Source organism: Camellia sinensis, chromosome 7 (assembly GCF_055761805.1).
Source record: "Camellia sinensis isolate YWXY chromosome 7, ASM5576180v1, whole genome shotgun sequence".
NCBI classification, from domain to species: Eukaryota; Viridiplantae; Streptophyta; class Magnoliopsida; order Ericales; family Theaceae; genus Camellia; species Camellia sinensis.
The window spans coordinates 9,760,021-9,776,508 of NC_138967.1; the positions used below are offsets into that span (position 1 = coordinate 9,760,021).

Here is a 16,488-nt window from a genome sequence, read left to right on the forward strand (position 1 = left end):
TTCTTGGAGCAACTTTTACATTTAAACTGAAAATGACTTAAATTAAGTCATAATCTGTGCCTTATAAGTTGTACCAAACACACCAATATAACTTAATTTAAGTTAAAAATTAATTTAAGTTGAAAATTTTTTTTACCAAACACCCCCAGTAGATGAAATTTCAAAAAGGATCTTGATGGCATGGAATGAGTCAGCAAAAACACCCAACACCAATTTCAAGCCGTCCCACCTTCAATTTGTTTGGTTGGTTGGAAATTAGAAAAACCCACTTCACTTTTTCTTTACACGTCATGAAAATGGCATAAAAGAAATCTTTTTAATAACATAAAAATATTTTATATGCCACATTTCAAATTTGTTCGGTTTGGATAGAGTTATCAAACGAAAGGTTTGGATGCCAAAACTAGTTATGTATTTAAATAGTTTAATTAAAGTAGTTAATTTAATGGTTGTTTGGTAATGATTTTAAAAAAATTAAAAGGTTAAATGTCATATTAATTTTTTTCATAAAAAAAAAACAATTTTTTTAGCAATTTTAAAAATACATTAGCATTTTTAATTTTTACAAACAACTAAAAAATTATCAAAAAAGGTAACTCTTTCAAGACATGAGTGGCTCAACAATTAAGCTACTTAACCAATTGCTTGAGGCGTAGGAATTTTTTTTTTTTTTTTTTGAACTTAAAAAAACAATGTCGCATTTTTATGTTTAACCTCAAGTCTCAAAACCTTATGAAAACCCTATGAACCGCTATTGTTTCAAAAGCTCTTTTTCTTTTTTTCCCAAAAAAATCTTATAATAAATATTGAGCGGGTGTTTGGGGTTTGCCTTTTTAATGACTTTTCTATTGGCTTTAATAGACTTTTTAATTTTTATTTTTTTTTTAAATAGAGACTTCTAATTCTACTCGATGAGAAAAATCAAAAAATTAAAAAAATTATAATAAACAAAAAAAATATGAACTTTTTTTGTGTCCTTATTTTGGCTTTCTCAAAATTGTATAGAATTTTTCTATAAAAAAAAAATTACATTTTAGATTCAACTATACAAGATAAATCGGAAAAATAAATTTTGTTTGGCATAATTCAAAAAAAATAATAATAAAAATACAGCTTTTTTTGGAATATCTTAAATTGAATTGAATTTAGGTTGGTTGAGTTAAAAAAAGAAGGGAAAAGGCAGGTGTGAGAAGGAGAAAAAAAAATACCAATACATAAGTACAAGTGTATTTATAGTGAAATGTAAATGAAAAACTGTTAAAATGTAAGTATATGTTAGTTATTTTTTTTCTCTTCACGGGGTTCCCCAAAAAAGAAAGGAAAATAACATATCAGCAAAAATTTTAAAGATAAATTATAAATTAGGAAAAAAAATTATAATATTAATAATCAAAATGTTAAACTTTATAATAATATATATATTTTTATATTGAAACTTGATGCTAATTCTCTCAACAAAAAAAAAAAAGAAAAGAAAAAAGGTTTGAGAAGAAACAGGTTGAGAAAATTTTATGCGGCCGTACTTTCTGTTTGATAAGGCTGCTGAACTTTGTTTGACAAGGGTGATACGTGGAGGATACTTTTGAACATTTTTTACTCTCACTGTTTGGTCCACCAAGCTCAAATCATCACTCTCTCTCTCTCTCTCTCTCTCTCTCTCTCTCTACATTTGTATATCTATATAAACTTCGCAAAAAGCACTCTCAATCCAATCCAATTCAAAACACACAAAGCCCATTTTTTCCCCCTTAATTTCTCTCCATTTATCTGTCTTTAATCGCCTAATTCTGGCTTTGTTCTTCGATTTTGATTCGTAAATAGTTCGAATTTTGAAGGGTATATATATAACATATAAATCAATGGAGGTTTCGGTGATCGCGAGCTCTCAGGCGAAGATATGGAGGGCCGAGTCGGTGCATAGAGATGTAGGGTTTTGTACTAATTTGAGCCCTCTGATCTTCTCTCGGAAGTCAAACCTACGTTTTGATCAAACCAACGGATGGTCTACAAAATCTCCGATTCGACTCACACTCAAGGCTGTTGCCCAATCGGAGCCGCTCGTTTCTGACCAAGTTTCCAGCAACACAACGACGTCCCGTACTGGATCCAAGCCAGTAAGCTTTCCTCTTTTCATTTTGGGTAAATTAAAAATATATTAAGATTTAATTAAAATACAAATCACTCTGTGATTTTGAAAAGGGAAAATCGGTCTAAGGTCCCTATCAAACTTTTAGTAATGGATTAAGTCCACAATCTGTTCTTTTGTAGTCTAAGGTCCTTCACCCCATCCCCTCTCCATCCACGTTGTCCTGAGTCCGAGCAACAAGCTGGTCTGCCGTATGCATGTCTCCATTATAGAGAGAGAAGCTGGTCGTTCTTTGTGTTGCCCTCTCTATCCCGTCCCTCATGCATGGTCTAGGTGTGTGGGTCTCTCCTTGCTGTGTACTCTCTCCTTTCTCTCTCTAAGCCGAGAGAGAGAGCCCGTGTACAGCTCTCTGTAATCATGTTCGTGTATCCTCCTCTCTTGATGCCATGGAGCTGATTTGCAGAGAAACAAGCTATGGACTCTTTCGATTGAGATTTGGTTTGACAAAACTCTTTTTAGAATTGTAAAACATATAGCTATGAGCTTTGAAGCTAACTTGTTTGATAAAATGTTTCTTAGAAAAATAATCATAGAGAAAAACAATTACAATTTTCTCTAATTTGTTCAAAACACAGAGAAAATTATGATTTTTTTTTGTTTCTAGGTAGCCCAAATTTCTCTGGTTTGGTTTGATTTTGAATGACCAATAATAAAGAAGTTTAGATAACCAATAAATATTTCCTGGTAGGTAACTAGAGAAATTCTTTGATTTTGAATGACCAATAATGGCTATGAGAAATTTGGAGAATCAGAAGCTTCTTCTACAACCATATATCCAAAGAAAAAATATTAGAGAGTGAGAGAGAGTTTAGGGTAAGATGATACTTGAACTTACTTTGTCCAAAGAAATTACAGTGGGAAATCCAGAGAAATTTGGCGAGAATTTCTCTGGACAGTGGGAAGTCCAGATAAATTTGAAAAGAAGTCCAGAGAAATTTGGAATTAGGTAAGGATAGATATACCCTGGAAAATTTGTAGATAAGTACAACAAAAATTTATTGAATTCATTCAAAAAAAATGATAGGAATTTCCCAAACAATTGTAGAATTTCTGAATCAATATCAACAATATAGCATATTCAAACAAGATGAAACACATTACAATTTCTCTGGAGAGAATGAAAATTTCTCTGGAGAGAATGGAAGGCCAGAGAAATTTACAGTGGGAATCTAGGGAATGTTAGAGAAATTGGAAAGTCCAGAGAAATTCTTCCCAGAATTTCTCTGGACTAATTTTCTCTTTGAAGTTGAATTTTCTCTGGAAGTCTAGGGAATGACTTCTTTTCTTTCTTGTCTATGCTAGGGTATTGCAAGATCTTACTGTCAACCACCTCATCTTGTTGGACTTGATCTACAAAGAGCACTAGGATTAACAAACAGAATTTTGATAGCAACTCTTCATGAAAAGATATTTGTAAGAGAACATATAAAATGCATGATGATGCAGAGTTTCTTGGATTTTGTGAATTTTCTCTGAACTATCTGAATTTTCTCTGGATGTCTAAATTTTTTCTGGACTATCTGAATTTTCTCTGGATAAAGAGAATTTCTCTGGATGTCTGGACCGAATTTTCTCTGGATCGAATTTTCTCTAGATTGATGTTGAAGGACCTTAGACATTATGAAAATATTGAGTGTCATTTATGCTATAAATTCTTAATATCAGGGACCTTAAAAAAAATCCCCCTTTTGAAAATTACGTTCCATCCCGAGGTTTTTAATTTCATAACCTCATTTGGAGAGTGATTATTTTAATTAAAAAGTCAAAAAGTTACTAAAAATTGTCACATCATCTCTCTACTTTTTTGTATATCTTTTTATAAAAAGCCAAAAAATTATTAAAATAGTCTGTTTCCAAACGAGGCTTAAATTGTACATTTTATTAATAAATCAAGTTAATTAACAATTTTTAATTATATTAAATATATATTTCAATTAATAATTTTGATAATTTTATTATTGTATAAGCGAGTAATTATGAATTTTATTTTTTTAATTAATTATGTTAAATAAAAAATTCTAACCATGAAATATTTGTAATTTTTCAAATTAGAAAAAATAATCTGTATTTTAAGTAAACTATTTGTAATTTACCCTTTTATTTTTTTATGTTTTTTACAATACTCTTATTTGGTTGCTAAGAAAGCTAAGGGAAAGATAAGAACATTTTTGTGTTTTGTGTTTACATTAGCAGCTTAAAAGCACTCAGCTCAATTATGTGTGTGTTAGCAAAATAACCTAAAGTAAATTATATTAGTAGTGTCTATAATTTGTGACTTGTGTCATTTTAATATTTGATTTTTTAATTATGGTATATTTAATTTTGAATTTTAAATCTTATACTAAATAAAAATAATTGAAGATATTATTACTCAATTTTAAGTGTAAAATCGTCAATTTGACAAAAATATATGTCAATTTTTTTTTTGAATTTTTAAAAATTATTTCTATCCAGCAAAAATAAAATTATGTAAAATTGATAAATCTTTTATACATTTATTTTTTTTATCAAATTAATTTTTATTATATGTTTGAACGATGATCATGTAATGGATAGACTATTTAAACTCAAATATGGTGACAATTTTGATATCTTTATTAAACTAATTAAATCAAAAAATTCAAGATTAAAAACATTTCATATATTAAATATGTTGATTATACATTAAAAACTTAACAATCACACATTATATGATCATCATTCAAACACATAATAAAAATTAATTTGGTAAAATAAATAAATAAATAAATAAATAAAAGATTTATTAAATTTACATAATTTTATTTTTGGTGGGTAGAAATAATTTTTTTAAATTCAAAAATATTTTTTTTGACATTTATTTTTATCAAATTAATTTATATTTTATCAAATTGACAATTTTACCTTTGAAATTGAGCAATGATATCTTCAATTGTCCTTATTTGGAATAAGATTTATAATTTAGGATCAAATGTAAAAGTCAATAATTAAAGTGACACGAATTCCAAACTATTGGGACTGCTAGTTTAATTTGCCCAATAATCTAATAGATATATACATGTACAATTGCACACACATACATAAATACATATATATACACTTAGCAAAATCAATCAAGTAATATTAGAGATATCAAATTTTTTATCATTTGGCAAGAGGCTATTTTAGCCAATTAGCCAAAAAGTTAAATTAGCCAAAAAGTCAACAACCCATACCAAAAAGTCAAAGATTCTCTTTTCTCTCTACTTTTTGCACATCTTTTCGTAATTAGCCAAAAAGTTATCCCAAACATATAAATTTTTTTTACCTACCTTTTTAGCCAAATAGTTAAAAAGTTACTAAATTAGCCTGTTCCCAAACGAGGCCTAAATAAATAATTAAATGTTTCATATGATGTGGAGTCACAAATTTGCGAATTCATTGAAGTGAAAATTTGGATTAATGATTGGGCCTATAGCATTTGGGTAGAAAATTTAGGCCAATAGCATTTTGCAAATCAATACCTTTGAAAATTTATTGAAGTGAAAACCACGAAATTGGAACTATTCTTTATTGGGTTAATAATTGAATTAGAGAGTGCCATTTTACAAGTGAGGCGTACAAAAGATCATATGCATATTAAGGCCTTTCTAGTAATGTTTTCCTTTTTTTTTTTTTTTTTTTTTAATCATTTTCATGTGTTTGGAAACAAAGCAGGGAAAAATTTGAAAGCACAAGAAAACAGTTTTCGAAAATTCAAAAACAATTTTTTGGCATTTTCTAAAAAATGGATTGTTTTCACAAATTTTCCTCAAAACAATTTTCAGAAACAATTCGCCAAACAAATGTGTTGTTTAAATGTGTCATGATTTTTAGGTACAAAGATTATGTAGTTCAGTTCTTCATCCATAATAGGATTATACCAAACAATCATATTTGATATTTTTACAGATTGATGGAATAAGATTATATGTTGGGCTGCCCGTTGATGCAATTTCAGACTGTAACACGATAAATCATGCCCGAGCAATCACAGCCGGTCTGAGGGCTTTGAAGTTATTAGGTGTTGATGGCGTTGAGCTTCCAGTCTGGTGGGGAATTGTAGAGAAAGAAGCGATGGGAAAGTATGAGTGGTCTGGGTACCTTGCACTTGCAGAAATGGTCGAAAAGGCGGGTCTCAAACTCCACGTTTCGCTCTGCTTCCATGCATCAGGAGAACCCAAAATTCCTCTCCCCAAATGGGTATCTCGGATAGGAAAATCTGAGCTAAGTATTTTCTACACGGATCGGTTAGGGAAGCAGTACAGAGATTGTCTGTCATTGGCTGTGGATGATCTTCCTGTTCTTGATGGGAAGACTCCAATCCAAGTGTATAGCAAATTTTGCGAGTGCTTCAAGTCTTCGTTCGCTCCTTTCTTGGGTTCCACCATCACAGTAAGGAACTTTGAATCAAACGCTCTATTTGTTTTGACAGAAAATATTTTTCATAAAAAAAGTTTTTACTTATAATTCATTGCAACCTTGAAACTACTGTGTTTGTGGTTGTAACTCGTATTAGTAGTGTTGGGTTTTTTGGGTGAATAATACTAGTGGTGGTGCTGGAGACATTTTTTACAGAAAATGTTTTATGTGGAAATTGTTTTTCTATATTTGGTTGTAACCTCAAGCTAATGTGCTTGTGGTTGTATTAATAGTGGTTTTAGTGTAATGTGGTTGCATGGGTAAGAATTTAGTCAGGAAAACGCTTTCTACCTTTCAAAATTAAATTACATTTTCTGTTCAAATAAACTTCTTGTTGGTCATAGAAAATATTTTTTTGTTGAGTTTCGTATTTTGTAGTACCAAATGACAGAAAATACGGAATTTTTTTTCAGAAAACATTTTTGCTGAAACAAACGGAGCATTACATTGTAGAATCTAAAAGTCTCTATGATGTTCATTTTTTTGATGCATCTTGTTCATACTCTGCAGGGCATATCAATTGGTCTAGGACCCGATGGCGAACTCCGGTACCCTTCTCATCACGTTCCGGCTACTGATAACCATAGTCGCAGGGTAGGAGAGTTCCACTGTTATGACAAAAAAATGCTTAGCAATCTCAAGCAATGCGCGGAAGCATTTGGAAACCCTCTTTGGGGACTCTCTGGTCCCCATGATGCCTCCTCCGATGATGACCAATCCCCAAACTTGATCAACTTTTTCAAGGAGCACGGAGGATCATGGGAGACACCATATGGCGATTTCTTCCTTTCTTGGTACTCAAGCCAACTCATATCACATGGAGATCGCCTTTTATCTCTTGCCTCCTCGACCTTCACTGACACTCTGGTGAAGGTGTCTGGAAAAATCCCGCTCATTCACTCGTGGTACAAAACTCGTTCCCACCCTTCTGAACTAGTAGCTGGGTTCTACAACACAGTCAACAGAGATGGCTATGAAGCGGTAGTGGAGACGTTTGCAAGGAATTCATGTAATTTGATCTTGCCCGGAATGGACTTATCAGATGAGCACGAGCCACACGAAGCTCACTCGAGTCCAGAGTCATTGTTTACACAAATTATAACGGCTTGCAAAAAGCACGGGGTAGAGGTTTCTGGCCAAAATTCATCAGTTTCGAGGGCTCCTAATGGTTTCAAGCAGATTAAGAAGTATTCGTTGGATGAAAATAACGTGGTGGACTTGTTCACTTACCAGAGGATGGGAGCTTATTTTTTTTCACCCGAGCATTTTCCATCCTTCACCAAGTTCGTTTGGAGCCTAAATCAGCCGGAATTACATTTGGATGATTGTCCGGGTGATGAGGTAGAAGGTGTTGAAACTGTAATTTCAGAACATGGTGAAGATCTTCATTTGCAAGCTGCCTAGTAAGACTAAGAAGCTTATTCATGTATGTATGGAGGATAGTATAATCTACATATGGTTCAATTTCAAAAGAGACTGTAATACACTCTAGTGTAGCATTTTGTACTCTTTAAGTGGAAGTTGTATTTGTATGAACAATTCTTATATGCTTGCCTTAGAATGAAGATATTGTATTCTCTCTCTCTCACTCTCACACACACACACACACACACACACACACATTAGTGTTTGATCCACTCAAATGCAAACACACCCTCTTCTCTAATTGGGCTAAATACATTTTGTACCATTGCACGTTACATGAAATCCTATGCTGATTTCTCATTTTACAATAATCTCCTGCACTTACGGTTAAGTAGCAATGTCATCTCGGAAAATGTCCATGTGCCGCACGTGTTGCTCTCTACAAAATACAAATGTCACATGAACATTTTCTTTGAACTCAAATATCGACTATTCACGGAAGATTGACATTACAACTTGATTGTAAGTAGAGTAGGTTGCTATTACAGTTGAAAAATGAGAGACAATGTTGGCCTATGGCAGTTTTGCTGAGTATTTTTCCTTTCAAAACTTGATGCTGATGTTTTCTTGCTGTCTTCTTGTCTTAATTTGTTTTTTTGGTTTAGCAGAAAATTTAGTAGCAAGACAATGAAACTATAGCCAATGTTTGTCATCTGAGAATTCCACGACTAAAAAAAGTAATACCACAAGCTTGGACAGAATTTTGCAGAAATAGTTCAAATGCAAGGGATAGATACACTGGAGAAGCTGTTATGTACAAAAACCGAGAGAAATATACAAAACAAATTTGTCAATCAAAAATTTACATAACTTAGAACTTTTTTTTATTTTTTATATTCCCACATTTTCCCACAATATTTACAACTGAAGCCATCAAGACAAAAGATGCAGATGAAAGCCCTGGCCCCTGGACAAGCAAGCAGCTTCTTTGCATATCATCCCCGTTTGCATGCACCAAACACTCTTGTTGCTTTCGCCTTTCCAGAGCAACCAACAGAATTAACTGTTCCATTAGCAAAAGAAAATATTGGGTTGGTAACATGAAAATCTAGCAATCACCATATACAGTTACAGTGTAGTAGTATAACTTGATCAATATTCAATATCAGGGCAAAAACAAACAAACAAGTTCAGGGAAACCAGCCGAGCAAACAAATGAGATATTTATCATTACGATACAAAGGACACGAGAGCAATCAAATGATGGCGAAGGCAATAGAATGCCAGAAAATGGATTGTTGCTGTGGTGCTGTTGGTGTGCAGTAAGATTGTGGTCATGGTGGTGACTTGAGGATTGATACACAATGCAATTTCAAAGTAGAACCAAAAGCTTGGAGCTCAGGTTTCTCTTGATTACTGTTTCACTTACAAAAGAGGTGCACACCAAAACAAGATGGCAGAGAGGAAGTCTGAACTAGCTTCTTCAACACCACCACCCTTGCTCAAAATGCAACATGGATGTATAATCACTTCGCGGAATAGAATCCTCACTTCCAGTCCACCAGACCGATAAGCCACCTTGAGGGGCATCATTTTTCATTCATTAACTTTTTAGACTTGAATTACATTCAAGTCTAGATATTATAGTCAAACTACATATGCAAATTTACCCAACACATAAAGGTTAACATACAAACATGTAAATATTCTCACTAAGATAATATGCACACATAAATAGAATAATAAGATTCAGACCTTTTGCTTGTCATTCACAAGCAATCTTGGTGTAGAAGCTGCTAAGGCAGATAGCAAATGCCTGAAATGCAGAAAGTGGGTACTGGTAATCCATTGTAAACACATCTTTCCCTACTTTCCCAAATTGGAGGATGACCTTCTCGTGTTCTGGGCCTGCTTGTCCATTCTCCGCTACAGAGGCCACCAACTGAAAGTTTTTCACCGAAGCAACTGTTACCCGTCCATGAAAATTCAAACACCAGCACTGGAGCTGCTCATGCCATCTTGGAGCCTTGTTTTTCAAAGCCAGTGCTCCACTTCTTTGATCAGTTGAAGTTCCACAAAGAAAGTTTTCTGTGCGAATTGATTTTGATCGGAAAAATGGGAGTGATGGAAAGGAATCTATGTTGCTAAGAGGGAATTCAGTCTGTGTAGGAGCCACACCCCCAGGTTCAATAGCAGAAGCAGGAATGGCATCCATCATGCATTGCATTCTTCTTGGACCCCTGTTTGTTAAAAACAAAAGATAAGAACTAATGGAGTACTTGCTAGTAAGGGTGAAAATTTTTAACATGACATGATACACGATTTAAACCGTACACAATTTTAGCAAATTAGGGTTGACCATTTTCTAACATGTACATGAATATGATATGACCCGGTACCACAAATATTAAATAAATCACATTAGTGTTGAACTACATAATACAAAGTTTACACGAATAACCTGTTTAATGAAGAATTAGTTATACATTTTAATGTTATTATTTCCCACACTTAAGGGTGCCATGACATTTTCGAAGCCCTTATGTAATTCCATGCATACAAAAGTATGTAACATAGAATTTTAAGGCTAATAACATTCATACTTTTAATGGAATTACAAAAGTATGAATGTTATTATTTCCCACACTCAAGGGTGCCATGACATTTTTGAAGCCCTTATGTAATTCCATTCATACAAAAGTATGTAAAATAGAATTTTAAGGCTAATTATAAGTTTATTTATTTATTTATTTATTTATTGAAGATAATGCATCTTTTGTCTACTATTTAGAGTCAATCTAGTAAAAAATACATAATAATAGGGAAAAATGGAATTGAGTCGAAATCAAATATTATTATGAATCATTTTATCTAGTAGAGATTTGTTTCATAAAAGTTACCTTACGGAAAAAATATATATATATATATATATAATTTTACCATACATTTAGGTCCCGTTTGGGAATAGGCTATTTTAGTTTTTTTTTTTTTTTTAACGAAAAGGCATGCAAAAAATAGAGAGAGACGTGATTGGGTGTTTTGCCCTTTTGGCTATTTTAGCCAAAAAAATTTACCCCTAACGAGACTTTAGTATTTTTAACTATGGGTGAAATTTTTTGACATGACAAGTAAACAGTATCCAAACTGGCACTGACTGAAACGACACAACATAATAACACAGAAAACAAATGGGTTGGGTTAGTGTTGAGGTAATTTTGATATGAACCCAAAATGACACAACACCAACACGACACGATGCCCACCCCTACTTGCCAGAATGTACTTTAAAGGTGGGGAAAGTAACTCAAAAACAATTTAACTATTTACCACCTACAGTTCTCCCCTAAGGATTCCCAAAAAAAAAAATGAGTAGTCTCATCAATATTTTTTTTACATCATTTTTATTGATTTTTAAATTTGTAACCTAATCTTTGCACACACTAGGTTTAACATAGATAATTCATTGTTTTGATGCAAAATCTATGAGTAGTCACATAAGCCTTGTTACCTGGATCCCAACACATTCAACTCATATGAGATATGAGCTACTGGATAGTTGCCAGCAGGAACTCTGGGTGAAACTTGTTTTGAGCCCACTAGCCTAGTGGAACTACTCTTCATTGTTTTGGCTCCGGCATGAGGTGGCAGACCATCATATATTACGAACTTGGTTCCTAGAAAATTTGATCTTTTAAACAGAAAAAAGAAAAAAGGAACAGTATTATTGTAGCCCACATAAAAGAAAAAATAAAAAAAACCAAATATTTCACAAGCCATGTAGATCTTAGAACATACTTTAATTTCCCAATATATTTGCTACTCCCCCTCGACATATTGTCAGCATGCAGAGAGATGTTGTAGTCTGTGCAGGTGGGGTGCCTAACCTTACGAGCAGCGAGAATAAACTTTCCATTGTCAGCCAATGCTGCCACAAGGATAGACAAAATTCAAAAAAAAAAAAAAAACAGAAGTGAATGTTTGCAGGGCAAGGAGGCAATGGCAAATAGGGCCTTTGTCGTCCAAAGGTTCCATTCAAAAATTTTAGAAAAGAGAATACAGAAATTAAGCGAATCGTCTAGCAAAACAAGCCCATTTAAATAAATAAATAAAAGTCAGAGCAGTGCAGCTACCCAGTGACAAAGATAATATGTTCACCTCGAGTTAAATTAAGGTAAAGATGATATGTTTGTGTTGATCGATTCCTTTTTATAAAGCATTGAAGGAGAGAGTCTCTAGGACCAGGCTGCAAATAATAGTTAGCAATTATAAGCATACATGAGTGTGGAATTTGAAAACAAAAACATTTAGTTGATGCTGAATACCTTAACTACAAAGCTCATAGGAATTTAAAAATATAAAATAAAAATGAATCACTTGCAGCGAAATTAAATTTACATCTCATTAGCTTATTACTATATGATTCAACCATTTTTACTTCATAGCACCTCAAGCACAGCTAAATTTCTGAGGACCCCAAGACTTTTATAGAATTGGTTAGATGATAGGAGGACGATGGCTTCAAGGAAAACAATGACACAATCAACACAAATTAAGAAAAGGTAATGATTAAATTGTTTTAAAACATTAAAGTTAAAGCAGGACCCGTGCAATGCCAACTTTACTGGAGATCACTGAGAAAGTTCTCTAAACATAGCCAAACTAAGTCTAGTATCTCAATCAAATGGAGTCGATTATATAAATCCTTCTTCCCATTCAACTCTGTCAAGGCCTATACATTCAGTTCACTCAAATATAATTCATATTTTTTTTTCCTACCGTATACCATGTCAGTTTAAGACTTCTTCTCTCTTAATATTTCCATTTATGGTGAGTACATCACTCATCTCACGTAAGCTTAGGTTGTCTTCTTCCTCAATATTTCCCATTGTCGGATCACTCTTCTTTACTGTTGTAGCAAAGTCTTCGTAGTACACAATCAAACCATCTTAGCACGTTCTCTCTCTCAAATTGTCTTTTCAATTGGTGTTACGCCTACCATATTTCACAAATATATTTGATCGATAAACATTAGCATGAAAATTGGGGATTTTCCGGTACAACCCTTTTCATCATCACAAGTTTTTTCAAGGCCTAGAAGACACAATTAGGGACAACTCATAGTTCATTCATATCCAGACTCATAAAACTCATCTACACAACATCAAATCATTCGAGGTGAATCTCCCACAAGAACCACCTAAACACCTCCACTTTACTGATTGACAGCTGGAAGGAAATTAATACATACATCACGTGGGTTTTCAATATTTCACTCTGCAGTCTCACTCCAACTAAATCAATCTCATCCATACACTACTACCCTGATTCACCTTTATCATACAATAGTTCCCATTATCATTATAAAATCCACAAATTCTATTCACAACTCATAATTCTCAAATTTATTTTGAAACAAAGCAAACACCAGTCAAAAACACTAAAATATTCATAGAAAAAGCCAAATTAAACACCAAATCAACACACTCAAAACAATAAATTTGTAAAAACTAAAAAAAGAAAATAAAGAATCATACCTGCTTGACTGAAATCGGAAAAGTCAGTTTCCCAGAAACCTCAGGAGTCCCCACAATCTCCTTCATGATCTCCCTCCAACTCCGGCAAACTCCGGCACAGGCAACCACATTCCTCCTCATCGGCCAACAACTCTCCGCCGCCTCCATCCTCATCAACACCTCCCTCATCAGTTCTTGAGGCATATTAACCCAACAACTCTGCCTCAAACCATCATCAATCTCCCCCGCCTCCTCCGGCGGCGACGCCGCCATAGCCACCGTACAATCCTGAACCACGCGTCGTGACCTCAATTTCAAAAACTTCATATCCAAACTTCTTCTCGAAACTCCTCCAATGTCTGACATCTAATTATCAAACCCCCAAAATAACGAAGATTTGCCCCAATTTGCAATAAAAACAAATCGAAGAAAAATTGTAAACTATAAATTGAAACACACAGAGCTCAAATATATATATATATATAGGCACACAATTCAAGGTCAAAAAACTTCATATATAAACTTTTTATAACGAAGATTCATCCCAATTTGCAATGAACAAACCGAAATTAGAGCATTTAATTCAAGTTTATGCAGAAATTGAGACACACAGCTGAAATTATATATCTACGCATAAAATTTCAAGCTTGCTTTAAACGTTAGGTTTAGAAAGATGAATAGAGAGGCTGATTTGAGGCTCTTTGTATGGATCTAAACACTGTGAATTGAGATAAGAGTAGTGCTTACGATACTCTGGAATTTTCCGGGAAGATTTTTGTGGGTGGGGACACGGAGGGTGAGGGGGTGTGAGATTAGATAGATATCTAGCTAGTACGTGATGTTGATGTGATGATTTGTGGTAAGATGAGGGAGGTTTGTATGTATTTCATGAGAGAGAAACAATGAGAGAGAGAATCTGTGTGCTGTCGTGGGACAGTGGGGCTAGAGATCGATGAGACTGTCTGTGGCTAAACACATCTATGCATAATAATTATCTACTTAGTTGTCTTAAATTATTGAAAAATATTTGGTGGCGTAATATTCGCGGTTCAAATGGTTTGAATTGATCAAAATGATGTCGTTTTGTGTTGTTTTGTATCCAAAACGACGTTATTTTGGTCAATTCGAGCCATTTGAGCCTGGAAAATTCGGGTCCTCTATCATTGCTGTAAATTATTGGGATAGAATTTTTTAAATATAATTTAAGCGTAAGAGTTATATTTTAAATTTGTAAGTTTTGAAATTATGATTTGAATGTAAAAATATTTATTTGGTAAAAAAGTTTTAAATTGAGTGAGAAATTTTTTATGTAATATATGATATTTGATACAAAAATTTATAACTCATAACCAAACACGCAACTCAAAATTTTATTCAAAACTCATAAAAAAACTTTAAAATTCAGAATTTTTTTTTATTTAAAATATAAAAAAATAACAAGTACCAATTGTTAAAAAAAAATTAATTTTTTTTTTTAAATTACACTATTCCAGTCAATCGGTCGGACGTCCGGGAGACGACCGATTAGCCCAAATTTTCTCACTTTGGAAAGAGTTCTCAAAAGTGAATGTGGAATTAATTTTTGAAAACTGTAACCAAACACCACGTGCAAATCAAAATATATAATTATATTTTCAAAACTCTTCCAAACAGAGCCTTAGTCTTTTTTACATTAGAGTAAATTACACTTTTACCCCCTAAACTATACACATTTTTTCCATTTGGTCCTTTAACTATTGCTTGTGTTTCTTTTGTCCCTAAACTTTAATAATTTGTGTCTGTCAAGTTCAATTTGTGTCTGTCGTCCAAATCATTAACGGAATAGTGTTCGTGGAGGGCAAAAGAGACATTTTACACACAAATAAAACTGAAGGGAATCTTCTCGCCAGTCCTCTAATATATACCCACATATATATATATATATATATATATACATGGCTATGTATGAAAAAAAAAAAACAGAGCATCAAGAAGACAAATAAGAGAAAAAGAAAGAGAAATGAGAGTAGAAAGAGGAAGAACAGTGTACCAATGGATGCAACGCATTGCTCATGTGACAGAGCTGCTATGATGAAGACACCTTGGACAAGCTTGAACCCGGGAAGACGATTCTTGTGCTGCGACAAATATGAGCTCAATGGGAGAGGATATGGATTTTTCTAGTGGTTTGATGTACCTATGTGTGGCCGGTCAAAACAAATTATACCAAAACTCCTACGAAGGATTACTAAAATGGAGGAGCAAATATCATAGATGAAAATAAAGGAGAAGATACTCTGGGTGTGTTTGGTTTTGTCTTGGCTTATCATCTTGGTATTGTTATTGTAGAAGATACTCTGGTTTCCTATGAAATATATTTGCTATGTAAGTTGTTGGATATGTAATGAATGGAAGGTTTTGTATGAAAAATTGTGTGCCCAAATCTTCTATAATGGTTGATTGTTTACCAACAAAAAATAAACACAAAAAAAAAAAAAGTTCAGCCCCCCCTCCCCCCATTTAAAAATAAACATCATCATCATTTCTATTCATAAAAGTTTTAAATTCATTGTCATTATAAACACAAAAAGTAATCCTACATTTTCTGCATAGTTGACATGAAGTTCATTGTCATTACAAACACAAAAAGCAATCCTACATTTCTACTACTGTGTTCACCCTCTCTTCTTGGATGTGCCTCCCTTGGCTGGTGCTGTCCTTTTCAATCTTGAGGCTTGAGTGATAGAGGTTGCAGTAGCAAGTGGTGTTGGTCTTATAGGCATTGGAGGTTGACTTGCAAAAGTTGTAGCAACAGGTGGTGGCCTCCTTGGCATTGGAGGTTGACTTGAAAAAGTTGTAGCAACAGGTGGTGACCTCCTTAGCATTGGCCCTTAACTTACAAAATTAGAAGCAGCAATAGGTGGTGGCCTCCTTGACATTGGCCCTTGACTTGCAAAAGTTCCAACATCGCTTTCAACAGTTGTTGTATTATCTTGTTGCAAAGCACAAGATGTATCATAGTTAGTGATCACCAAGTGAAAGAAAACAAACGAATGTTGTGGGCTT

General features: G+C 33.5%; 2 protein-coding genes across 2 annotated transcripts; one reads left to right on the forward strand and one right to left on the reverse strand.

Moving 5' to 3' along the window:
• Positions 1–1,444: 1,444 nt before the first annotated feature.
• LOC114264869 (inactive beta-amylase 9) lies at positions 1,445–8,146 on the forward strand. The gene is made up of 3 exons (XM_028205585.2): positions 1,445–2,114; positions 6,056–6,538; positions 7,076–8,146. Exons 1-3 carry the CDS (start codon positions 1,860–1,862, stop codon positions 7,967–7,969), a joined length of 1,632 nt encoding a protein of 543 aa, XP_028061386.2. The 5' UTR covers positions 1,445–1,859; the 3' UTR covers positions 7,970–8,146.
• A 545-nt stretch (positions 8,147–8,691) lies between these two features.
• LOC114264870 (tubby-like F-box protein 3) lies at positions 8,692–14,429 on the reverse strand. Its single transcript, XM_082881604.1, has 6 exons — positions 13,465–14,429; positions 12,086–12,173; positions 11,726–11,855; positions 11,439–11,618; positions 9,686–10,170; positions 8,692–8,993 (listed from the first exon to the last, which is right to left on the reverse strand). Exons 1-5 carry the CDS (start codon positions 13,807–13,809, stop codon positions 9,696–9,698), a joined length of 1,218 nt encoding a protein of 405 aa, XP_082737730.1. The 5' UTR covers positions 13,810–14,429; the 3' UTR covers positions 8,692–8,993; positions 9,686–9,695.
• Between the last annotated feature and the right edge of the window lie 2,059 nt (positions 14,430–16,488).